The sequence below is a fragment of the Anopheles gambiae genome, chromosome 3, assembly GCF_943734735.2.
Source record: "Anopheles gambiae chromosome 3, idAnoGambNW_F1_1, whole genome shotgun sequence".
NCBI classification, from domain to species: Eukaryota; Metazoa; Arthropoda; class Insecta; order Diptera; family Culicidae; genus Anopheles; species Anopheles gambiae.
In genome coordinates this window covers 53,322,042-53,348,177 of record NC_064602.1, presented here as the reverse complement: position 1 = coordinate 53,348,177, position 26,136 = coordinate 53,322,042, and the positions used below count along the sequence as shown (strand labels likewise).

General features: G+C 43.1%; 1 protein-coding gene across 1 annotated transcript; it reads left to right on the top strand.

The window, feature by feature from the left end:
• The first annotated feature begins 13,577 nt into the window (after positions 1–13,577).
• Positions 13,578–25,281, top strand: LOC133393069 (uncharacterized). Its single transcript, XM_061656353.1, has 2 exons — positions 13,578–13,695; positions 22,609–25,281. The coding sequence occupies exon 2, from the start codon at positions 23,969–23,971 to the stop codon at positions 24,965–24,967; it is 999 nt and encodes a 332-aa protein (XP_061512337.1). The 5' UTR covers positions 13,578–13,695; positions 22,609–23,968; the 3' UTR covers positions 24,968–25,281.
• Positions 25,282–26,136: the final 855 nt, after the last annotated feature.

The window sequence follows — 26,136 nt, the reverse complement described above, 5'->3', positions numbered from 1 at the left end:
CAGATCATCGAAGCGACGGTTGAGAAAGTGAGAAGAATGCCTGCTCCTAATCCTGGTTGTTTAAGGTCCCTTGCGAAATTTGGGTTTTCTGTGCGAAATATGTGCGCGACAATAGAGGCTCTCAAACTACCCGAATATGCATACGATGTTGCACTACTACGTGAGCTCGTTTCGAAACTACCATCGGAAGCCGCACTTGATTGGGCACGGTACAAACGGCAGCTGCGGTTGGTAAGTTTGTCAGAATTTGGGCACTGGATTAGTCAATTGGCACGCGACGCTAGCGACGCTATCGTAGACCCTCCTAGTCGTAACGCACACGAGCAGCGGATTAGTACGGGAAGGCGGCAGCCATCTCAAGACTTTCGTTCACAAAATCATCAAGCGTCTCGTCAGCCTCCTCGAATTCACCCACCAGCAATTCGTGCACCTCAAACCGGCTACTGGAACACACACACGACAGTTGGCAATTCGATACGGTCACCACAAACGTCATCGGGAGAAGGTTCATCGGGCGTACAAATCCAGTGCAAGTTGTGCAAAGGAACGTGTCAATCTTTATCTAACTGCAGAGCGTTTTTGCAGTTTTCGGTAGCAGCACGCAGAGCGTTCGTTCACTCAAGGCAACTTTGCATGAAGTGTCTAGTTGCCCACCAGACACCTTGTCTTATAACTGCTCTTTGCGGAATGGATGGGTGCGAAGCTGTGCACCATGCTCTATTACACGACGGTGTTCCGGTACAGGCGCCCAGGTCATCAGTGGAACTCTGCAGCACGCATTCAGGTACCGAGGATCGAGTTCTATTGAAATACCTGCCAATTAAAGTGTACGGACCTCGTAGCTCCGTAGACACCTATGCGTTTATAGACGACGGATCGTCGGCAACACTTATGGACAGCGCGCTTCTAAACGAAGTTGGAGTAACTGGCACTCCCTCCCCCCTTTGCCTGCAATGGACTGGGGGAGTGACTCGACAGGAAAACGATTCAGTAAGGCTGAAAATCGTCGTATCTGGAAAGAACGGAAATCGTAAATACGAGTTACATAACACCAGAACGGTAAATAATCTGGCCTTACCTAAACAGTCGTTGCTAGTGCCCCAGTTGACTTCTAGTTACGAGCACTTAAAGGGCCTTCCGATCGACTCATACGCCACCACCCAGCCACGAATTCTTATAGGAATTGATAATTGTCACGTGACCAGACCACTCAATAGCGTTGAAAGAAGGTATAACGAGCCCGTTGCTTCCAAAACTCGGCTAGGATGGGTTATATACGGTTCCTGTCCAATCGCCAAGAACGTCCCAGGCGCGACATACTCGAACTTTCATGTGCGCTTGTGTGATGGAGTAAGTGAAGAGCTACAAAATACAGCGTTGAAGAAGCATTCTGCACTAGAAACCATCAGAGCCGAAATACCGTCTCAAGAGAGGCGGCGTAGAGAAGATGCAATGTTGACGCAACAGGAGCTAGCGGATGCAGAAAACACTTTGGTTAAGCAGATCGAACCGGGAGCATACTCACGTGATAGCTGTAGTTCCATGCGTCAAACTGAGATCGTTCATTCCAGGCATAGCGATTCGGAGAAGGACAGTTCGCTTCACACCGTCCTAGACGGTCGAGGGCTACTGGTAGTGGATGGGCGTTTGATCAACGCCAGTGCACGCAACCCGCCAACGAGTAGTCGAATCAAATTGCTTTCAAAACATCGTGGTACACTTATATTAATCCATGAGTTTTGTGATCGTTTCAGGCACCGCAACGATATTCCTATCATCAACGAAGTCCGTCCGCGCTTCAGAATACCGCGGTTGCCGAAAACGTGTGCGGATGCCTCCCAAGCCTGTCGAATCTACCGCATTCGGACACGCATTATGATGGAGTTCTTCGTTCCGGTGTAAAGTGGCCGTTTAACCGTGTCGGCCAGCCTCCCGGCCGATCGATGAAGACGATAGTTGTTGATGAATACTTACCACGTAACTTCGGCCTAATGGAATTCGTAGTTTATGCGAAAGATGTACAAGTCAGACGAGCCACGGCAGGTACGCAAAGGGTATTTACAAAGGGCCAGCAACGTAATTGGCCGTATTAGACGTGAGAGGTGGGAAAACAGAAGTAGATTTTAGCACCGGCGAGACGGAATAGTGGCGTGGTCGAGCACATGGTAGCAGCTGTCAGTGCGCATGAGAGGGAGTGAGACGCAAGAATTTGTTTACCTTGACGTCACACTGCGGAAGGGAATGTTACGAACAGAGTTGAGCGGCACTGACAGTGTAGGATGACTAGAGCTATGCCATAGGATTGAGAGATCGGAAGCGTGAAATATTAGCGAAGGATAATCGGCCAAAACGATAGAAAAAGGTTTGATGGAAACGGAATGGCGGTAAACGGAAAGATTATAAATAGGAGCGAATGCTATACGAACGTTCTTTTCGGATCGAATCTCTGGGTAAATAGATTTTAATTTTGGCGCTCGCCTCAAGCTGCCTAAAATAAGTCTACGGCTTGCAGAAGTTTGAACGACATCCGAAAGCAGTTATAACAGATAGTAATAACTTGATTCTTTTGCGTTTCTTTGCGTTTGGGCATGTCTGTTGCAGCGCAAACTCTAATGTTTGGCTTGCTTTCGCATTTTTGTTCAAATTTGCTTTTGTCATTTTTGTGGATAATTATCTGTATCTAACATGCAAGGGGGATACATTCCTAACCTGTTTTTTATGCTGCTCTTGCCAATTTATACAGCCTCGTTAGTAATATTTCAAATTTACGATACCTTCTTTAAATACATAGCATGTATTTGTTGTTGTTGCTGTTGCTGATGCTACGATCGTTACCGGTGCTTGGTGTTTAATCGGTGCTAGGTACATACTCGGTGTTGGATGTGAAGTTCTGCGATGTCATCAGTCGTCGCTCGATGTTCTGTCGGAGTTGGGACACTTGTCCATTCTTGCGTGCCAATCCATATTGGGCAGTAGGCTCGGTTTGTCTTTTCGTCTTCCACGGTGGGAACGGTTGTTCCTTTCAATCACACTGACCACAGCTTGTTTTGCACTGCACTTTATCATTCCATATCACTTGCTCCAAAAATCGTATAGATTGCTATACTGTACTGTGCTGAACTTAGGTTGTTGTTAAAAGTTAGCATTTTTTTTCTATAGTTTCCCATTTCAAGGTTACTCTACTAGATAAACCGATCGCATAAGCGTTAATACGTTTTTATACATTTAGGTAGGTTCTCACAACACTGTGTACGGTTAATGTTTGTTCATCAATTAAACATTAATTTCGCACTTACACTGCACTAAATGTTTTTATTTTTCATTCTGCACTGTACGGGACTTGCTTGTAGCTGTTCTTTCATCGTTATTGTTTTTGTTTATATATGGGTTACTTGCGGCAGCTGCGTTGATGAATGTTCCGTAATAAAAAAAATGCACATTTGACACTTTTTTCACTTTCCGTCGAATGCCGGTTATGGTCACAATACTTTTGGTTCGTCACACGACACTTAAGCTTTACGTTACCGTTGTACGTATCACATTTTACTTGAAATAATTTTGTTTACACTTCTGCCTATCGATTGCAGATTAAGGTCACGGTCGCCATGTAATATATTCGGATGATAGCTAAGGTCGCCATGAAATGTGATGATCGTACAACTGTACTTCGAGTACCGTCGCGGTAGGTCAGTGTTTCGCTGACATGAGCCGAGGTGGAATCAAGGTGGATAAAAAATATCAGGTGGTGGATAAGGGCCTTTGAGGGCTGGCCATAGTTGAGGGACTTTACGTCATTTTAAAACCGTTAACCATTGGTTTCCGCACACAAAGCTTAGCAAATAGAACAGATTTCTTTGTTATTATGTGCATTTTTGTGTGTCTATTGATTATATTGAAAAAATGAGATATATTAACAAAAGATTTGATGATTTGTTTATGCACGAAATTTAAAATCATCTGAGTATGAGTTCTAATCTCACGCAAATTGTCCATGCGGCTCGTACATAATAAGGAATCAATGTGAAAATGGAAAATAAAAAATGATTTCTTGGTTGTTACCATCAAAAATGTCGAAAACATAATGAAATATAGAATAAATTCGGGGAATAACTCAAAATAACACACTTTAATCCATGAGATAATGTTAAATAAGAACTCGCAAAGTCCAAAATATATATTTAAAGAATATTGAATCGAAAAAGTGGGGTAGATTAATTATATGAACAAATTTAATAAATGTAAACAAAGTTTGAATCCTGGGGACCTTACGTCAAGTGACGAATTGTCAAAATGCACTAGAGTCCACCACCTGATAATTTTAAATCCACCTTGGGTGGAATAAAACTTCGTTCGAGCGGACTTTTCGACACTTGATCGTCCAGGCGATCATAGAAACCTTTAGGAGGTTTCCCTTACTGGAAACGTTGGAGTTTAGAGGCCTTACCTTGGGTAGGGGGACATAACTAAACTCTTTAAATGAGAAGTCGATAGATGTAGGATGGGCATAGTCCTATCCTGACAGTCCGAACGAATCTGACTTGCCATGATCGGAGTTGGTTTTATTTATACTCAAATGAAGTTAAGGGTTTCTCACATTTGGTTCCGGGTTTTATGTTGGAAAGTTATTGTTTTCACTCAGCTAGTTACGTTTGTCTTTTGTTGACAAGAACGATGGTTCTTGTCACTAAGTTCCTGTTTTGGGTTTAACGCATATACTGTTCCTGCTTTGGGTTACATACTGTTCCTGATTATGTTGTGCGTTTCGGTTGTTTTTGATAAGTGTGTCACATCTGTTATTTGTTTGAATGGACGGCCTGAACTCTTCTGGTTGCGGTGCTATGGTATGATCTGATTTACTGAATGTGTTATAATGAATGTGTTACAATGGTGTGGTTTGGCTTTCCAAAGTGTGTTACAATGTGTCTATAGCTGATAGTGTGTATTATAATAAGTTGTGTATAGTAGATATGCTACACTTGGAATTCTGTGCCACTTGTGTGCGCCAAGGAGTTGCTATGATGAGCGAAGCGTGTTGCTTGCTAGAGGAGTTTGAATGGCAAGAGAGAGAATTTTGGCTTTGCAGCTTTATTTATAATGCCTTTTTTTTAATGGTGTGCGTGATGACGAAGCGATCGATGACCCGTCGAACAATTTGTAGCGATCGGAGAGAGTAGTGATGGGCTACAATCGGGACAATAGTAGTGATGTGCTACAATCGGGAACGAACAACCTGCTTCCCCTACAGACAAAGAGAGCGAAATTTACAGGCGTGGGGTATGTAGAAACAGGGGGAAAGGGTTCGGTCGATTTTGTATTGGCTGCCGTAGTCGAGCCGCAGTGATTTTTTTCCGAATTGAGAGTGAGCGCGCGCAGCGCTCTCTCGCATGCCTTCAAATTACACGGGGCGCTCTCGCGATACAAAACAGCTGATCAGCTGATACCCCCTCCCTCCCGTTTCTTTCCTCTCGCGCTGCGCTGGATGCGCGGATCAGCTGTTCTTGCTCTCTCCCGTTTTTTTTCGGTTTGCGCTGCGCTGTTGCCGCACTTGCGCGCTGCGCTAAACACCCCCTCCGGCGCGTTCATTTCGGTTTGCGCTGCGCTGTTGCCGCACTTTGCGCGTAGCGCTGGACACCCCCTCCCCCTCGTTTCTTTCGTTGCGCGTTGTGCGCTGTGCGCTTTCGTTCACTTTGATTTGCAGCGTAATAAAATCGCATGCATCGAAATAAAACTTAAACACATCTAACTCGTTTGATATTTTTACACTTTATTGAAACTTAAGGCACAGTTCCACACATCGCTAACCACAATCTTGCCACAAAACCACACATATTTTTTAATATAAATAATTTAAAAAAATCGTCGCTTCAAGCACCCGCCTTACTGCCTGTATGTTGTGTATGTTGAATACTGTAAAAAAACATTGAAATAAAGCAGCATAATTTACATATTCATGTTGAATTATGAAAGATTAACGCTGCTTTATTTCAATGTGCACAACACTTCAACACTTGAAAATACGACCGAGGCCGTAATAATGTGAGTTGAAATAAATAACACTTCAACACATCACTTCAAATTACATCGAGCGCCCGGGACTTAGGCTAAAACGCGCGCGGCCTCACACTGCGAAGGCTTGAACTGTACTGACGATTTTGTGTGGTAGCAAGAAAGGGAACGCACGAGGAACACTCGCTGCATTAGTGTGAGCGAGACACCGTCACCAGCAAGCCGCTGCGAGAAAACCAAACTGAGCGCGCTGGCTGAAAGTGAACGCACACATTCACACATGTGTGATTGTGTGAGTGCGAAAACTGTGTAGAAAGCCCTCGCCTGAAAGACGCACACTTTTACATTCTCATTGCTAGTAGGGTCCTTTGTACGTACCAAATCGGCCCATCGTATGAAAGAGAGCAGACGATCGTGCGTTCCAGACTGGATCGAAAAGAATGCTGAGAGAAACAGGTTTAAATTGAACCGGCAAATCGGCTCATCAATACAAAGAGAGTACAATGTCGTGCGTAATAAGCCGGATCGCAAAGAGCACAGAGAGCAACCGGCCTAGCACAGATCGCCGAGAACGCTGAGAGCATCCGGTTCAGATCGGATCGATAAGATCGTTGATAACAGTCGGTTCAGGTCTTATCGCAAAGAACGGTGGGAGCAACAGGTTCAGTTTGAACCTGCTTGGGTTAAAAATAAGGATCGCGGTCCGGATGCTTGCATGCTGGAACGGATCGCACCTGGCAGGTTCGGAACGCAACGCGCATCACTAATAGAAATCCACAGTGCTAAGCAGCTGCGAGCAGTACCGAATACAAAATGGTGAACAGCAAGATGTCGTTCCCGAAACTAAACGCAACAAATTGGAGCACTTGGAAAGTGCGTATAGAAAACTTGCTACAGCGTGATGATCTTTGGGAGGTTGTGGTGAAGCAACCGAAGGCTAAGAACAAAGCAGATGATGTTTGGATGTCCGACAATAGGCACGCTAAGGCAACTATCATCTTATCGCTGGAAGACAATCAGCTCCTATTAGTGAAAAACAAGGAAACGGCACATGACGTTTTCAATGCTCTCAAGAAACATCACGAGAAAAATACGCGATCGGTAAAAGTTTCACTACTGAAGAAACTTTGCGCGTTGAACCTAGCAGAGCATGGTGATGTTGAACAGCATTTATTTAAAATCGACGAATTATTCGATCGCTTGAGTGCAGCTGGAATCTCTCCCGACAATGGCACTCAAATTCTCTCATTTTCTCATGCCCTCTCTGTCACATTCGTAGCTCGATCTCCCTCTTCTGGGACTTAGTGTTGTGGGCAGCCGTGCGTGTCGACCCCTGGACTTGCCGTGGCAGTTGCGCTGCCACCGGTCAACGTCCAGGGGGACAACAGTGTGTACACGCACACTGTCCCACACACTAAGCGCGCAAGGCTTAGTGTGTGCCGAGCGCCGAGCAGAGTGTGTACGAAGGCCGATCGAGCAGGAGCTCTCGGCAGGGGCGCTCGGTGCGGCTGGCGCGCGGCCTACGTTGTAAAGTGTTGTACATTTTAACGTGTTTGTATTTCGTGTATCAGTATTTATTATGTACGTTATACGTGTTTAAATAAAATATAAGCAGTCTATAACAGTGGCGACGAGGATGGGATCCTCCTGCGTAAGGGGGATCCCAGTACGAACCCGCGGACGCCATCGCGATTGGGCACGTCTTTCGCTGCATCATCGCAGCAGCCATCGCGATGGCAAAGCTCCGGGAAACCCGTGGAAGGATTGGGCCGCCGCGACCGCCAAGACCGAGGCCCCCGGCTGCCGTCCCATCAAGGGGACCGTAGGGGCAGCGCTGCACACTCTCGGCGACGTGTGAAGGTCGCCAGGCTGCAGTCCAAGCAACGCCAGCAGCGTCATCGGCGAGGAAGCTTTCCGCCTTGCTACCGGGCTATGGGCGAGAGCGTCATCCGCCAGGCTGCAGCCACAGCTTCAGCGGGCGAGGGTCAATGCCGCCCTGCAGTTACAACAGCAGTCGAGCCACTGTGTCTTAAGAGGGCGAGGGATCTAAGCCGCCCTGGATGCAGTGTGGAAAAGGGACGAGGACTCATGCCGTCCCGGGTGCTGCTCTGTATTATGGGGGCGAGGTTGTCATGCCGCCCCGGAGACAGCCACAGCGTCTAAAAGAGGGCGAAGGAAAGGCCGCCCTGGATCCAGCACCACGAGCAACAGCAACGCGCAAAGGAAGGGCGAAGGATCAAGCCGCCCTGGCTGCATCGTGACCAAGAGGGCGAGGGTGTCATGCCGCCCTGGTTGCAGCATCATTAGCACCTGCATCAGCACCAGCAGCAACGGGCAGCAGGAACGTGTGAAGGAAGGGCGAGGGTCCATGCCGCCCAGCATCAGCATCAGTAGCAGAGCGCAGCAGCAACAGCAGCAGGAACGAATAAAGGTAGGGCGAGGGTCCATGCCGCCCAGCGTCAACAACAGCAGTCCTGGATGCAGCATCGCAGGTTGGAATGGGAGCATCACCGCCGCCGCAAGTAATCGTAGCCGATGATGATCGAGCGCGATTAAAGGTGATGGCGGGGCGGAAAAGGGGTGCCGGTAGGTGTAGGGCAAGCAGAAGCGTCCGCGCCACAGCATCCACCGAATACACCAGCATCGGCCGGGGGGTGTCACCACACCGGTATTCCCTCAGTGGAATATCCCGTGTCGGTTCGACCCCTCCGGATAAATAAAGGGGGAGATGTTGTGGGCAGCCGTGCGTGCCGACCCCTGGACTTGCCGTGGCAGTTGCGCTGTACACGCACACTGTCGCACACACTAAGCGCGCAAGGCTTAGTGTGTGCCGAGCGCCGAGCAGAGTGTGTACGAAGGCCGATCGAGCAAGAGCTCTCGGCAGGGGCGCTCGGTGCGGCTGGCGCGCGGCCTACGTTGTAAAGTGTTGTACATTTTAACGTGTTTGTATTTCGTGTATCAGTATTTATTATGTACGTTATACGTGTTTAAATAAAATATAAGCAGTCTATAACACTTAGCGTTCCGAACGTGCGGTTTTGCAACGGTCATTTCGTACCGCTTCGATCTCATCACTTTCTCTCCCCACCGACCCCCCTTTTTGATCCCCGCTTTGGGGCTTGCAATTGTTTTGACATGTCAAGTGAATGTGTGATGGTGAACAACAAATTGTGTAAACAAATTGTGCAGCGTCGTGTAGTGATTTTGTGTGCAGTGCTTTTTTCGCATTTTCAGCATTATCTCTAACGTTCTGTCTTTAAATTTGAGCAATTTATATAACTTCCAACTTTCATCATGTCTTCGAGCCAGGATACAAATTATTGGAAACACACGTCTGGATGGTTCGAGTTCAGATAATAGAGTGAGAGTTTATTTACAAGTGTATATAATAGTTCATGCTTTCGGGTTGGACAATACCCAACATCTGTCAAATGACAGTTCGACCCAACTAACCTACAATGACAGTTCGCTTCAACCAACACTCCTCCTCGAACTGGCTTTCCTAAATCGTAACCAGTCCTATTTCTTGACGCAATTTACTTAGTCTAATACGCGCAAGCGGCTTCGTCAACAAATCTGCTAACATGTTTTCTGTAGGACAGTATCTGATATTAATGACTTCCTTTTGCTGCAAATCGCGCACAAAGAAATAACGTGTCTCGATATGCTTGCTACGTCGCTCTATACGTTCACTATTAACCATTTTAATGCAACTTTGATTGTCCTCAAACACTTCTATAGGCTCTTTAATTTCTAGTCCTACTTCTTCTAGCAATCGTCTAACCCATATAAGCTCCTGACAACCTTCAGCTAATGCTACGAATTCGGCCTCGGTAGAGCTTAAAGCAACGCAGGTTTGTTTTCGAGAACCCCATGCAACAACTCCTCCACCTAACAGGATTAGAAAACCGGAGTTAGATTTTCTTGAGTTGGAGTCACTTGCCCAATCGGCATCTACGTACATTTGTACTTGTTGGTTTGTTGAACCTAGTTGCAACTTATGATCAATAGTTGCTATCAAATATCGCCAAACTCTTTTCGCTTCTATCCAATCTTGTTGAGTTGGTTTACTGGATTTTTGAGCTAATATTGATGTACTAATAGCGATATCTGGTCTAGTGTGCACGGCTATGTAAAGCAGACCTCCAATGAGACTAAGATAATTTTTGTTATCTGGAAGTGGCTCACAATCCTCCTCCTTCTGCTTTAAGTAGCCTAATTCAATGGGTACCGGAGTCATTTTGGCATTTTCCAGGTTGAATCTTTTCGCAAGTTTTTGAATGTATCCAGATTGTCCTAACTTGTATCCTTGCTCATCCTTTTCAATTTCAATACCTAGGAAATGATGAATATCCCCTAAATTGGTCATTTTGAAGTTGTTTTTCAGATGTTCCAAAATAGCTTCAAATTCACTATTTGTCTGAGTTATGATTATCAAATCATCAACGTATACCAGTACATAAGCAAAAGCTTGTCCGTGCTTTCTTGTGTAAAGGCAAGGATCTGAATTACATTGTACAAAATCTATTGCTTTGAAAGTAGAATCGACCTTTTGGTGCCAAACACGCGCGGACTGTTTCAATCCGTATAAACTCCTCCTTAATCGACATACCGTGTCTTTATCGCCTATAGCGTACCCTTCGGGTTGTTTCATGTAAATGGTCTCTGCTAAATCTCCATTAAGATAAGCATTCTTTACATCAACGTGTTTAACAATCATATTTTTCTGGCTAGCTACAGTTAGCAGTACTCTAAAAGTAGTCTGTTTCATTACTGGAGAAAATATCTCATCATAATCTGTTCCGAATTTTTGAGTAAATCCCTGCGCAACTAGTCTAGCTTTGTAACGAGTTGTATTGTTATCCTCATTTACTTTGGTTTTAAAAACCCATTTACAACCTATTGGTTTAGAATCGGTTGGTAACTTGACTAAGTCCCAGGTGTTGTTATCAAGGAGTGATTGGTATTCCTCATCCATTGCCTCTCGCCACTTACTAGCATCTTCACTATGTAAAGCTTCATTTACAGTACGTGGATCATGCATTATGGCTTGGCTGGTTGTATGATTCGCAACTAATCCATGTAAATCTGGAGGATCAACAAGGGTCTCAGTTTCATGGTCTACACCAGAAATACAACGAACTGCTATTTCTGGTCCTACATAGTCGTTGTAACGTGTTGGTAACTTGTGAGGCCTTTCACTACGTCTTAAAGTTTCTGTATGTTGCGTTTGAGATGTTTCAACCAGGTTATCGGAAAGCGTAGGATCATAATCTAAACTAACAAACGTATTTCGGGTTTGTTCACTGTCTGGGAGCATCTCTTGATTGTGACTGCTACATTCGTTTATGAAAATAACGTCGCGACTTCTCATAACGTCTTTCCTTTCAGGATCATAAAGCCTATATGCCTTAGCAGTTTCGTCATATCCTACGAGTATTACTTCCTTAGACTTCCTATCCCATTTCAATCGCTTTTGCTTTGGAATGTGTGCCATCGCTTTTGATCCAAACACACGAATGTGAGTGAGGTTAGGCTTGCGACCACTCCAAGCTTCTTCCGGAGTTAGATTATGCCCCTTCGTGGGTGATCTATTGATGAGATACTTGGCCGTTAGAACAGCTTCCGCCCAAAAGGGTTTGGGTAAATTTGCATCAAACAGCATGCAACGCGCTTTTTCTACTACTGTTCTATTGAACCTTTCCGCTAGGCCATTTTGTTCTGGGGTATACTCGGTTGAAGTTTGATGTTTGATCCCTAGTTCTTTTAACCTGTTTTGTAATAATTGGTTCGTATATTCCTTTCCATTGTCACTACGCAATATTTTTAGTTTGCGCCCGGTCTCTCTTTCCGCTTTGATACGAAAATCTTCAAAAGCTCCTAATACTTCCGCTTCTGATTTTTGTTTTAAGAAATATACAGCAACTCTTCTTGTTTTATCGTCTATGAACGTTATAAAATATCGCTTTCCTCCTAATGACGTTTCTTCCATTGGACCGCATATGTCCGAATGAACGATTTCTAATATATCTTCGGCTCGACTGCCTATTTTAGGAAATGGGAGACGACACTGTTTTCCTTTCGCACATATTACGCAATTTTCAGACTCAATCCCATTAAACGTTATACCGGATGCTAATCCATCTTTTAACATCTTTAAATTGCTATAATTAAGGTGTCCCATTCTTCTATGCCATGTAGCTGAATCTACCGCTTTAGATGTAACCGCCATCGCAAAACTATCTTTTCTCTCTTCTAACGGGAATAAGCCATTCGTAACGTCGTGACTACCGGTTGCAATAACAATGCCGTTTGGTCCAGTCACTTTTACGCCTTTGTTGGTAAAATGAACTTCTTTGCCCTGTCGAACTATTTGGCTAATCGATAATAAATTGTTTGATATTCCCGGAACATACTTCACATTTTCTACGTTAACCGTTGTGCCCTTTGGAATGCATTTTGTGTTAAACCTGATAGAGCCTTTCGCAATAACTTCCATCGCTTGTTTATCCGCTGCTCTTACAGTACCACTTGCCGCACACTCGTTTTCTAACAAATTACGATTGTTCGTGAAATGTTCAGACGCACCTGAATCAAAGTACCACTTATCGTTATTCGCACCACTCATTGTTCCCACTGTTCCCAGCACCATGCTTAACGAAGACGCATTCACTGTACAGTTTCGGGCAATATGGCCGAACTTACCGCAACGCCTGCACTTCGGTCCCTTTGTCTGCTTCGATGGTACACCTTGTTGATTTCTCGGCTGCCATTGATGCTTCGTCGTTCCAAGAAAGACCGCCTTTTCAGATGACGCACTCGATTTGTATTCCTGCAGCAACTTAGCTTTTATGATATCGCCAGTTATCGCCGTTCCAGAATTTTCTAGCGCCATGATCATCGGCTTGTATTCATCAGGTAACCCGGCGAGAAGTAACGTGCCGATCCACTCTTCACTGATGTCGAAACCAATACCACGCAACTGGTGTGCTGTGCCCACTATGTCGTTCACGAAACTTTCCATAGACGCACACGATGCTAACGTTGTGTTGATGAGTTTCCTTAGAAGTCCTACACGACGCGTTAGTCCCGTATCCTCGAACGCTGCTTCCAGCTTCTTCCACACGTCCCGCGCAGTTTCCGCATCTTTAACATGGACGTAATTGATCGGGTCCAACAGCAAAATAATTTTTGCTCTCGCTTTCCGGCACTTCTGCTTGTCCACTTTCGTCTCATCTTCCGGTTTTACCGCCTGCCACAGGTCCTCCAGCTCAAGGAAAGTTTCTACAGCAAACTTCCACGTTGGCCAATTTTCGCGACCAACAAGCCTTTCAATCGACGGTAAATTATTTGCAGAACTGGTAGCCATTTTGTTTTACTGCGTTGGGTCTGGGCCCATAACCTATTGGAAACACACGTCTGGATGGTTCGAGTTCAGATAATAGAGTGAGAGTTTATTTACAAGTGTATATAATAGTTCATGCTTTCGGGTTGGACAATACCCAACATCTGTCAAATGACAGTTCGACCCAACTAACCTACAATGACAGTTCGCTTCAACCAACACAAATATTTCGCGAAAACGCAAGCGTTATTTGGAGAAGTACGAGCGCCAAACGGAGGCAGAATGGACACAACCCAAACCTTATACATCGACCGAAATTATTCCATTGCCATCTACCTCAAATGGTAAGTTAATTAAACGAATATAGTATTTGTTATGTATTTTAGGTTGTGCTTAATGCTACGATACAACTTGAAGGCCACACACTGCCGTTTGAATCGGCGTTAGGAAGAGTTGTTAGTGTACAAGCTTCTAGCGCAAGCATGTCATTGGCGTGCTTGTGTTATGAAATATTCATATTTGGAGCATGGGAGGAATATTTTTGTGGAAACATGAAATTATATTGTGTGAGCGGAGGAAATCAGTCCGCGATTTCGTGTGCTATTTGTTTTGGTAAGCCGATCAATTGGTTTAGCGTCAATGTTCTGTGGCTGGCTGTAGAAGATAAACTTTTCATGAAGGAGCATTGATGTAGTCATACGCGTAGTCATACATTAAGAGGCACCGCTTTCTCGCAAACGAAACAAAAACACACTTCTCGACGCACTTCTCAAGACCATTCTAAAAGCATTAGGAACGGCAAGCGCTTAGTGAGACCTGTGGCCGGAGTTGATCTGTCTGGTCGCGGATTGGAAGGAATAGCTTTTCATCGTCCGCGTATAGAGAAGCATCTCCTTTAAACGCGATCATATATGGCAAGATTGTAATGGAACCAAGCCAACAGCTGCCCGGATAGTCGGAGCACGTAAAGCTTGTTAAGCAGCAAGACTTACGTAACGATGTTAAAAGCAGCTTTGATACACCGCGTCGATCTGGTCCTGTGGCAGAGGCAGACATACTCAACCAAATTGGCGGTGGTTGAACGTTTCGACCGCATGAGAAGTGGGCCATACAATAGCAGCGCGAAACCCTTAGCGCAACCGCAGCATGCCTCGGTAATTACGAGCACTTAATGTATCCCCCACCTCTTCAGCGTTGTGTAGCGGGCGGGAATTCTTTCGAGCACAGGAACTTCGAAGGAAAGTGAGCTCTGAAATTTAAGCGAAGTATAGCCACGATCGAACTCTCGATCGCGCTTTTATTATGTGCTAATTATTTGTGACACGGACGAGGAGGTGTGGCTGGTTCTGGTTCGGGTTGTCCCATGAGGTGTACATCGTCGTCAGCAAATTGGGTTGGTGGGGGTTCGAAGCTCGGGCGGATCATTCGGCTGGGAAGGCATCAAGTGACCGATCGTTCCACTGTCGGTGCCGTTCTGTCAGTTCGGTCATTGGTGGTCGGCCTTGTTTTAGGTGTGCGTTGAAACCCGCGCTATGAGGTAACTATGTTGACCGTATATAGTTGACTGCGGGTTCTAGGTTCGCGTTTGGACAGCACGCGAAGCACGTGTCGTCGGTCGTATTATGTCATTGAAAGCGACAAGAAACAAAAAGGGTCGCTTTAGTAGTAATAAGCCAAATCCCATCCGTTCCTGGGGCACCGAAAGGATTGAATTTTACAAATTGTAGATGGATTGTTAATGCTAAGTCCATTGCACCTGATAGAGCTGGGAAATCTAACGATTTTTGGCTAGCACCAGCAAAGTGTGAGATGTACGGTGTAGTGAACGGTGAGGTCAAGGCAGGTGTATCTTTGTTTTACAAAAAGCTTGTTTGTTACTTCAAATTTTTGTTTTTTCCTGATTCTCTTCCTGTCTGTTTTCCTAAGCTCCTCGAAGGGTCTAGAGAGATAAATTGTTCGAGCCCGTTGGATCGTATCCTTTTGACTCCTTAAAAAATTGACTAGCGGGAGGCTGCATTTGCATGTGTAGCTGCCATTTCCTCTTCTACGGACAAACCGCCGTACACGATATGGGAAGGGATATCCAACTAAGGATGCCCAGACTCCCCGCTGTCAGTGTCTGCTCCGTCAATCTCTTCCGCTTTTCCTGACGGTTCTGGCGATGCCGTTGCCGAAGTCTCGCCATCCTTGCGCGTATAGTCTCACCGCTGTCCGCGGTGATGATGACGGCGACGGTGGCCGTTTGTTTTGTGCGTTTACAGGGGTTACAAGTACTTTTTATTATCACCACTTAAGATAACAGGATGGGTGTGTGTGTGTCGAACCGATCGCTTCGGTGTCGAGCAAAAGAGAGAGCTTCGTTACCACATTGCCACTACTTATAAAGCCTAACTGAGTGCCTCTCGCGGGCACTCCCTAACTTCGGGTTTGCTATAAACTAAAGCATGCGTTACACTACGCTAACCTTAGCATGCAGATCCCATAACACGCCCAATTTTTTTTTTTTTTTTTTTTTTTTTTTTTTTTTTTTAGTTATGCCATTTCTTGAGCCTATTCTTGTGTATTACTTCGCTTTTATTATGATCTTCGAGCCTAACGTTTTCTCCTTCATCTTTGATTACGGTGTACGGACCAGTGTATGGAGGTTCTAATTTTTTTTTTGTTTTCTTCCCTGATTAGTACTTGATTGCCTGGTTGGAACATTTTCGTTTTTGTTTTTTCATCGTAGTGGATTTTGCTTTTTTGCTTATTTTTTATCAACCTTTCCCTGACTTCTGCATGGGCTATTCTCAATTTTATTTGTAATACATTCGCATAGTCGTCTAGATTGTATCGCACTTTCTTTGCGCTCTCATTTATTATGTTGGTTGGTACATTAGCCTGTCTTCCATGCATTAGGTAAAATGGTGTATATCCTGTAGCGGTATGCACGGTATTATTATAAGCAAACTCGTAAAAGTTTACCCATTGGAACCAATCTAGTGCTTTCTCTTCGCTATATATCCGTAAGAAATTTCCTAGCTGTTTATGTGAATTTTCCAGCGCTCCAACTGTTTCGTGATGGTAAGCGGTTGATTGTAATTTCTGAATTTGCAATACCTTACATATTTCGCTAAATAATCCTGATAAAAATTCAGTTCCCCTGTCAGTACAAATGGTTCTTGGCACTCCATACTTTAGGATGACTTTTTCTACGAAAGTTCGTGCTACTGTATCTGTTCGTTTATTTGTGATTGGCGTGGCTGTTATGAATTTAGTTAGATCGCATTGCGTAGTTAAAATATATTCAAATCCGTTAGAATTTACTAGGGGACCAACAAGGTCTATAAAAATCTTCTCCATTGCTTCATTGGCCGTATCTGTTATTTTGAGAGGAATTTTAAATGGTTTATTTGATTTATAAAGCTGACAGTGCTTACATTTTGCTATCATATCTCTAACGTCTTTATCGATTCCGGGCCAAGTGTATTTTTGCTTAATTGTATTAATCGTTCTTTGAATTCCTGCGTGCCCTGCGGTTGGTAGTGTATGATAATCATTCATAACAATCAATCTCTTTGCTTTTTCTCGTTCTCCAAGTACTTTTACGTCTTCGTTTAGTATGATTATTTTTGGCATCCCCTTCTCATTGAGGGTTTTTAAGTTTTCCATGAATTTGGTTGTATGTTCATCACGTTTTCTTATTACCAAATATATCTTACTTTTCAACGATTTGATGTAAGATTTTATCCTTACTATCATTCCTCGTAAGCGAACGATAGTGGTGGATTGTGGTAATATTATTTTGTGTTTAGAAACAATAAGATCTTTAGTATTAGGATTTAACTGAAGCTCAACATGGGTTACTTTAGATATTGCTGACTCATTAATGTCTTCGCAAGTATCGTTGCTTTCAGTTTTGGATCTCGTAGATATTAGCACTTCATCTCGCACACTCATGGCTTTCAATTCAGAAATTGGCAATCGGGATAAGGCGTCCGCTATTACATTTTCTGCTCCTTTTTTGTAAGAGACGGTGAAGTTGTATTCTTCTAACGCTAAACGAAATTTAGTTAGGCGGCTTGAAGGATCGTTCATAGTAAATAGATACGTTAAAGGTTTATGATCTGTGAAGATGTTAAAATGTCTTCCAAATAAGTAGGGACGGTAATGTTTAATTGACCATACTATTGCTAATAGTTCTTTTTCAATTGTTGCATAATTTAATTCGGCTTTGTTTAATGCTCTACTAGCAAATGATATTGGTTTTCCATTTTGATTACTAAGGACTGCTCCTATGGCACTGTTGGAGGCATCAGTGTGCAAATTGAAAGTATTTGTTGAACTAAAATCTGGAAAATCTAAAATCGGTGGTTTAACAAATGATTCTTTCAATTTTTCAAACGCAAATTGACAATCAGGAGTCCATTCAAAGGGAACACCTTTTCTTGTCAAACGATTTAGTGGCATGCATATTGCAGCAAAGTTTTTAATATGTTTTCTGTAATAGTTTGCAAAAGCTACAAATCTCTTAGTTTCATCAGCAGATGTTGGGGCTTTCCAATTCTGGATGCATTCCAATTTGCTCGGATCTGGTTTTATACCTTCCGCGGAAATATAGTGACCTAGGTAGATTAACTCTTCTTTAAGGAAGTGGCATTTTTCCGGATTCAGCTATAGGTTTACCTTTCTTAATCTTTCAAATATATTCATTAAATGTTTGTTATGTTCCTCTATTGTTTTTCCAAATACTATAATGTCATCTAGATATATCAGACATTGTTCTGTATTTAATCCTGACATAGCTACCGTCAACATCCTTGAAAACGTAGATGGGCTTATTTTTAATCCCATCGGTAGCTTAGTCATTTGGTATTGACCGGTAGGGGATGTAAAAGCTGTAATAGGCCTGTCTTTTTTTCGTAATGGACATTGATAGTACCCCTGGGATAAGTCTAAATGCGAAAAATATTTGCATCCAGACAACGTATCAATGACTTCATCGATGTTAGGTAGAGGAAATTTGTCGTTCTGCAATACCGTATTTACCTTTCGGTAGTCTATTACGAGTCTCCATTTCTTTGTATCATCAGCACTCTTTTTAGGGACCAATAAGATTGGACTATTCCACTCCGATTGTGTTTCTTCTATAGTTTTATTTTTCAACATTTTGTTAATTTGATTTTCTACTTCTGTCTTTTGGGAGTAGGGTAGTCTGTAAGGTTTGGAATATATTGGCATAGTATTGTTGTTAAGTTTCAAGGAAGCTTCGTAAATTGAAGTAGTGCTTAATTGATCGTTTTGTAGACAGAATACATCATTATATTTGATGCAAATTTTCCCAATAATAGATCTATTAGGTTCCGATAAATGAGTTAGTTTGAGTTCTTTTAATAGTTGATTTGCGTGATTACTATCGTGACGAGGAGTATTGAGTTCTAATATTTTATAATCTGTAGCAGGTTTTATGATTGGAAGTATCTTTGCTAAAGTTACGGTTTTGTTCTGGAAATTTGCTATCCGAATTGGAAGTTTACCATTTTTAGGATGGGCTATAGAATTTGCTACATACACATTTGGTTGAAGCACTTGATTTAATACAACACAAGTATTGGTTTCTGCTGTTTCAAAAAATGTAACAATCTCTGTTCTAGGCGGAATTATTAGGTTTACTGCATTATTATTGGTAGTACAAATTAAATCCATATTTCCAAAGTTTAGGATAGCCTTATGTTTTTTAAGAAAATCAGCTCCTATTAATCCTACGATATGAGAAGGCAATGTATCCACAACATGAAACACTATATGAAAACTATTTGAATCCGTAGAAATGATGGTGTTAATACATCCTAGTGATTTTGCTGGACCGTTAATTCCATACATTTTTAACACAATTGTTTTATCGATAATTGCATTTTTAGGCAAGTAATTAAGATTTAATACACAACAGGTGGCTCCTGTATCAAGGACAAGATCATGATATTCACCAAATAAATAAAATTTTGCTTTAACACTGCTATTGAAATGTAACTTAGCGAAATAAATTAATTATTTCCTCATGTTCAATATCAGATTCTGGGATGTTACCGTTAACTGATTCTAATGGATTACTAGATGCCAATTGCACTCGAGTTGTTGTATTATTTCGTCTATTGGAATTATTGTTAGATGGTAACTGACTAAAGTGATTGTTGGAATAAGGTCTACCTCTATACGTTCCTCTGTTGTTATTATTGGTAAATCTTGATTGATTTTCACTTGAGGAATTGTTACCAAAACGTTGTGAATTGGATCCACGGTAAGGTTGATTATAAAATGATCTAGGATAATACGAGTGATGAGGGCGTCTGCTATATCGACGCATGTTCTGCGGATATGAACACCAAAGTGTCATTTCTCTATCCTCTCCAGCTGATTTAACTGGTTCGCACTCCAAAGCATCAGATATGGCTTTATTTAGAGTAGAGGGGTTGCGAGCTTGAAGGAAGAATTTTGTATTGGCTTTGTTTAAACCTTGTATGAATGCACGAATCACTATAGGGTTTACTATATTATGCGCGGCAAATTCGGTTTCAAACGTTCCAGTAGACACGTGAGCAGCAGCAAGTTTAGCAGCCATTTTCTCCAATTCTAGTCCAAATTCAGAAATCGATTTAGCACCTTGTCTTAGAGACAGGATTTCTTTTTCCACGGCTAATGGTGTTAGTTGCACACTAAAACGTGTTCGTAGAAGAACGAAAGCTTGTTTTAGCGTCTCTGCTGTATCGATAACTCCATGGGTAATACCAACTAAAGTAGTTCTCACAAACTTGAGGATTTCCTTTTCATCTACTTCTTGTGCGTAATCTTGCAACAATTCGATACTTTCAATGTATGCATTTAGTAATGTGGGTGTACCATCAAACGATTTAATCAACTTCAGAGCCAATTGAATATCAAGTTTGGGAGCCATTTTGTGCCTTACAATATTACCAACTGCAGTAATGATGCGCCGAGGTGTACGAGTAGCGCGAGTTGTTCTTTTCATGAAGGTTTAGGACGAGATCCTTTTGTTAAATGGTTAAGGTTTATTCAAATTGTTTTAAATTCAGGAATATGCCAATATTGTTAAAAAGGAAAACGATCAAAAGCAAGAAACCGGACTGAAACCAATGACGAACGATCACCCCACAAGCTTGTAGGACTTTATAGCATTCGTCGAACTTTCAACACAATCAAACACTTTGATAGCATAATTTACGTAGAATGGATTTAGTAATAAATGCACTTTCAGGTTGATCTATAGGACGGATTTGAATGTATTGAATAACTATTTAAAATCAACAACGCGATAACTAATTATGAGAAAATATAGGGATCATAGTTTTAGCTTTTTTTTTCACTTAGCACTGGTTTAACACTTTTTACTCGATTTGTTAGCGGTTTGAGTTTACGCAGTTTAAAATAAATATAATAAATATAAACGCAATTTGACACAATTGAACAAAAAAAAAAAAAATTTAAATTATCTAGCTAGCTCTCTTTAAAAAAAAAATGTGGCAATATTGTGGTTACGTACCTTGCTCTCGAAGGGTTAAGTGTGTGCAGCTTAGTATGATGTCTTCAGACTGCATGGTTTTGAGCAGCGCGATGGCGGGATATAGATGTCTTCAGATCGCATAGTTTTGCTCAGCGCGATGGTGGGATATAGATGTCTTCAGATCTCGTGGTTTTGCTCAGCGCGATGGCGGGATATAGGTGTCTTCAGATAGACACTGCGATGGCGGCTTGGATTGTCTTCACGTGACGGCTTACGGTGTCTTTTTGCGGCGTTTTTTTTTTTTTTTTTGTAACTGCAGCTTTCCTCTCGGTCAGTTTTTTCGGCCTGTCGTCTCACGATGCGTGCGATAGAACGGTCACACGTCGTCTCACGATGCATGCGATAGAACGGTCACACGTCGTCTCACGATGCGTGTGGTAGAACGGTGCACGAGTCGGCTCACGATGCGTGCGATGGAACGGTGCACGCGTCGGCTCACGCTGCGTGCGATGAAACGGTGTACGAGTCGGCTCACGATGTGTGCGATGGACGGTACGTTCGTGTAGCGCGTTCTGCAGTTAGGACTTCGATCGGGATGAGCGTCGCTCTGAGGGTTATTCGTCTCTCTTCGTCCTCGTTTTTGTTGGCTGTTGCGTCGATCCTCTTTTGTTAACACTGTCCAATACTTTGCGGCACTTACACTTTCACTTCACCACGTTGCACTGATTATTGTGTTATACGTAAACGGCTACCGGCACACAGTACTTTATTAACCATCCAAGCGAACAGCTCCTGGCAGGATCGCCATGTTTTGTGCGTTTACAGGGGTTACAAGTACTTTTTATTATCACCACTTAAGATAACAGGATGGGTGTGTGTGTGTGTCGAACCGATCGCTTCGGTGTCGAGCAAAAGAGAGAGCTTCGTTACCACATTGCCACTACTTATAAAGCCTAACTGAGTGCCTCTCGCGGGCACTCCCTAACTTCGGGTTTGCTATAAACTAAAGCATGCGTTACACTACGCTAACCTTAGCATGCAGATCCCATAACACGTTTGCTACGCCGTACTTCCGTGTAGAGCCCTTTTCGCATCATGCCGGGCCTGCCGGACAGCGTCTGGGTCGGACCGATTGTCGGATTTCTCCAACTTGGCTTAGGTGCGCGTTCTTGATGCCAGCAGCGTTGGAGTTATGAAGTGATGCACTTGGCGGCTTCGCCACGTGCCAAACAAGTACAGCATATGCATTGTCGAGTAAGCGATCGGCACGAGCAGACTGCCTCGTATCTAGCGAAATGAATTTGGGCTACGTTTGCCCATTTATTTGCTATGTTAGTTGATATACCCGCTGTTTGGCCACTCACTGTTTGGGGGCTGTATTTGGGATCAGATGGATAGTAAACAATTGTTTTGTATTGGTGAGAATTATTTATAGAAGAACATGCTGAGCATAGTTTATCTCAAATACCTTAGGGTATGCTTTTTTTATTCAGTAGGAACGGTTGAAAAAGGCTGTATTGCCCGCAATACCATAATAACTTTAATTGTTCTTCGTGTTAATCATCAAGTTCGTTAAAGGCAAAAGATGGGTAAATCAGCTATAGGTTCAATAGAGTCAGCTTTTTTTTGTTAAGTATGTTGGTGATGTTTTCTTTTATTACTGCAAAAGGGGAAATTATAATAGTTGTTCTTAAATATTTCCAGGACTGTAAACATCACACAAAACTAATTACGTTGTGTTTTTGTCTTGCCTTTTCAGGTGAAAACAATGTATATAGTAGCAGTACTTTTGGTGATGGTTTCAACTTGCCTAACATCTATCCAACTAACAACAATTTACTTGAAGGTGACGGTGAGTTAGATAGTACCAACCCTTTTCCGGCTATTTTTTCAGATTCAGATAGTGATCACGGGGATACCGATCGCGGCAGTGATGATGAAGATATCACAGCGTGTTGGGAGGAAGCCTGGGCCTTCATGGGTAAATTATCACCCATTGAAGGCCTGAGGACATGGGCTATTGTTAAAAACGTGCCGCGAACGACGCTCAATTTACTTTTGGCGGTCTTGCGGAATTTGTATCATTTAGACGTTCCAAAAGATGCGCGGACATTCCTCAAAACCCCCACCGAGGTCGGTTTGGAAGTACAAACGATCTCGGGCGGTGAATTCTGGTACCAGGGGATTGAGACGGTCCTACGCAACTATTTTAGGTAAGTGCTTATAATTTTTTATTTATTGGGTTGCATAGGATTCCCAATTTATTTTTTTCCTTTCTTACAGAAATACCATTCCCGAACACGACACTTTAAAAATACAAATGTCGATCGACGGGCTTCCCCGATTTATAAGTTCCACTAAGCAATTGTGGCCAATTCTAATATGGGGGTCCTTTCCGTTTGAAGCTCGTAGGCTGAAATTTTAGCCTGTCAGCTGTTTGCATTGTATAGCAGTTTTCGAGCAGCTATCTAAGTGAGTATAATATACAGGTGGGCTTATCCCAAGGTGTATGAATTTAGAAGGCTGATTTTTATCGCTTCTACTTCTGAATGAAGATTGTAAGAGTGTTTTGAGTATTCGTCAAGCCTCCAGAAAGCTCGTTGGAGCAAAAGTTTTCACTCGTTCTGTCAAAAAGTGATATTCAAATTTGGTTATAAAAAATGCTATGAGACCACCTGGACTACATACACTTTGATTCCAGATTCGATCACCTGATTTCTTTAATGCACCTTGGGATAAATGTAAACAAACCCGTGTTTTGTAACAAACCCAAACCCGTGTACCCGAGCAGGTACTCGAATCTAATTCTAGCTTTTAGGCTAAAATTTTCTAGACTGAAAATCGCAGGCTAGTTTTTTGTGTGGTTTTGTATGGATTGTTTACATGATTTCCACTCCTTCGCTTACACTCACACTGATAGCACGTACTACATTTCGCTCCGCTTTATTTGCGTTTTGTGCACTTATTTTCGCAAATTCCGATCTGGTTCTATCATTGCACTGTGTTTTGATTATCAGTTGTGCAAGCCTCAATAAACTGTTCATATACTCAAGTGCTCAAAGTCTGTATAAGTGATATAAAGTGTATACTCCTTGGCGCGGTGAGCCTGTTGAATCGTCATGGCTGATCACTGTTTGACCTGCGCCCGTGCTTCGTCATCCGAGGAACTTACTTACACTTGCGACGGCTTCTGCAAGCGATGGGCTCATCGTTCGTGTCTTGGTGTGAGTAGTGCCGCAGTCAAGGATCTCATCAAAGAAGATTCTCAAATTCTGTGGCTTTGCCACAATTGTTCGGAGAATCGCCGCAACGGACACTCAGTGATGATTGCTGAGCTAACGGCGGCACTCACCGATCTCAAATCTCAGCTGTCAGCTGAGTTCCAAACACGTATGGATGCTGCCGCGGAATCGCTAAAACGCACGATGCTATCCTCACTCGATCAACACACAGATACTCGTCCTGCTTCACACACTTCTACATTCACCATTCAATGCAAGACATCGACATCCAAAGCACCAGTTCTTTCGTCAACACCAGCCACCGAACTTAGCAACCCGGCAAAACGTCGTTTAATGGACCGTTCTCCGCCGTCCGTTGTCGCCACCTCTCCGCTTCTAAATGGCACCGCACCCATCGCCACTTCAGCTCATGCCACATTGCTCCTACCACCAGAAACGCCTAAATTCTGGTTGTACCTGTCGCGCTGCCGCCCGACAGCCACAATCTTAGAAGTGGAGACTTTCGTCAAGGAGCAAATCGGCATCGAGGATGTCACCGTTTTTAAGCTGGTGCCACTTAACCGCGATGTCCGCACTCTGACTTTCTCTTCGTTTAAAGTCGGTTTGTCGCCGGATTATAAGGAGAAAGCATTATTATGCTCATCGTGGCCGATCGGAACTGTCTTCAAAGAGTTCACGGATCGTAGGAATGCTCCTATTTCTACATTGTCGACAAATCCCCTGACCACTACCACTACAGCACCAACAAATACACACGTACCTGTCACCACAAACACTGATGTATCTATTCATATGGAAACAAACAACAACATTACTGCCTCCACCAACAACACTGCAGTCTCGACGTCACCTCCTCGATCATCACAGCAGCAATAGCAACACTACTTACACACTCGCACTCTAAATCTCCATTAAAATTTTACTATCAAAACACTCGCGGTCTCAAAACCAAACTTTTGGATCTTGGCATCTCTCTCGAAGTTGCGAGTTCTTCTTCTTCTCTGGCTCAACAACCGATGTCGGTCAAGGCCTGCCTGTACCCACTTGTGGGCTTGGCTTTCAGTGACTAATTGATTCCCCACCATAGCAGGATAGTCAATCCTACGTATGGCGGCACGGTCTGTTTGGGGATTGAACCCATGACGGGCATGTTGTTAAGTCGTACGAGTTGACGACTGTACTACGAGACCGGCCAAAGTTGCGAGTTATGATGTCATAATACTTACTGAGACATGGCTATACGATTCGATTCCTTCATCCCTCTTCTGTGACCGAAAGTATACCGTCTATCGTTGTGATCGTTCAAGCGCTAACAGTACCTGCTCTCGCGGCGGTGGTGTACTCATTGCCTGTTCCGCTAAGCTCTTGTCGCTGCACATTGAAGTATCCCAATGCTCGTTAGAACTTTTATGGATTCAAATTAAACTGAACGGTCATTCACTCTTTGTTGGTGGTGTGTATTTACCTCCAAACCTCAGCTCGAATACTGACACGTTAGACTCATTCTTCAATACAATTACATTAATACAATCTCGCATGAAAGATAGGGATTTGTTTGTCTTATGCGGTGATTTCAATCAACCTGGACTATCGTGGTCTCAAAATGAGGATTATTTCGCACCGCTTGCCGTTAACCCTGCCTCATCCTACTTTATAGACGGATTAGCTGAATTCAATCTGCGTCAACTTTCAGGGGTCGTAAATATTTTTCGGAGGCAACTAGATTTAGTTTTTGTTAATGAGTTAGTGACATATTCATGTTCACCAGTTTCTTGTAGTATTGACCCTATTGTTAAATTAGATCATTATCACCCACCTCTGGAATTCGTAGTAAATGTTCCTTTACCGCATAATGGTAATAATGTTAGAGATAACAAATCTGAGTTGAATTTTCGGAAAATGAACTTAGAAAAATTTAGGGAAATCATAACCAACTCTGATTGGAATTTTTTAGAAATTAGAACCGATTCTCCCTCCACTGTGGACGTAGCGGTGGAGCAATTTAGTAATATTGTTAAGGCAGCTCTCCCTTTATGTTGTCCTCG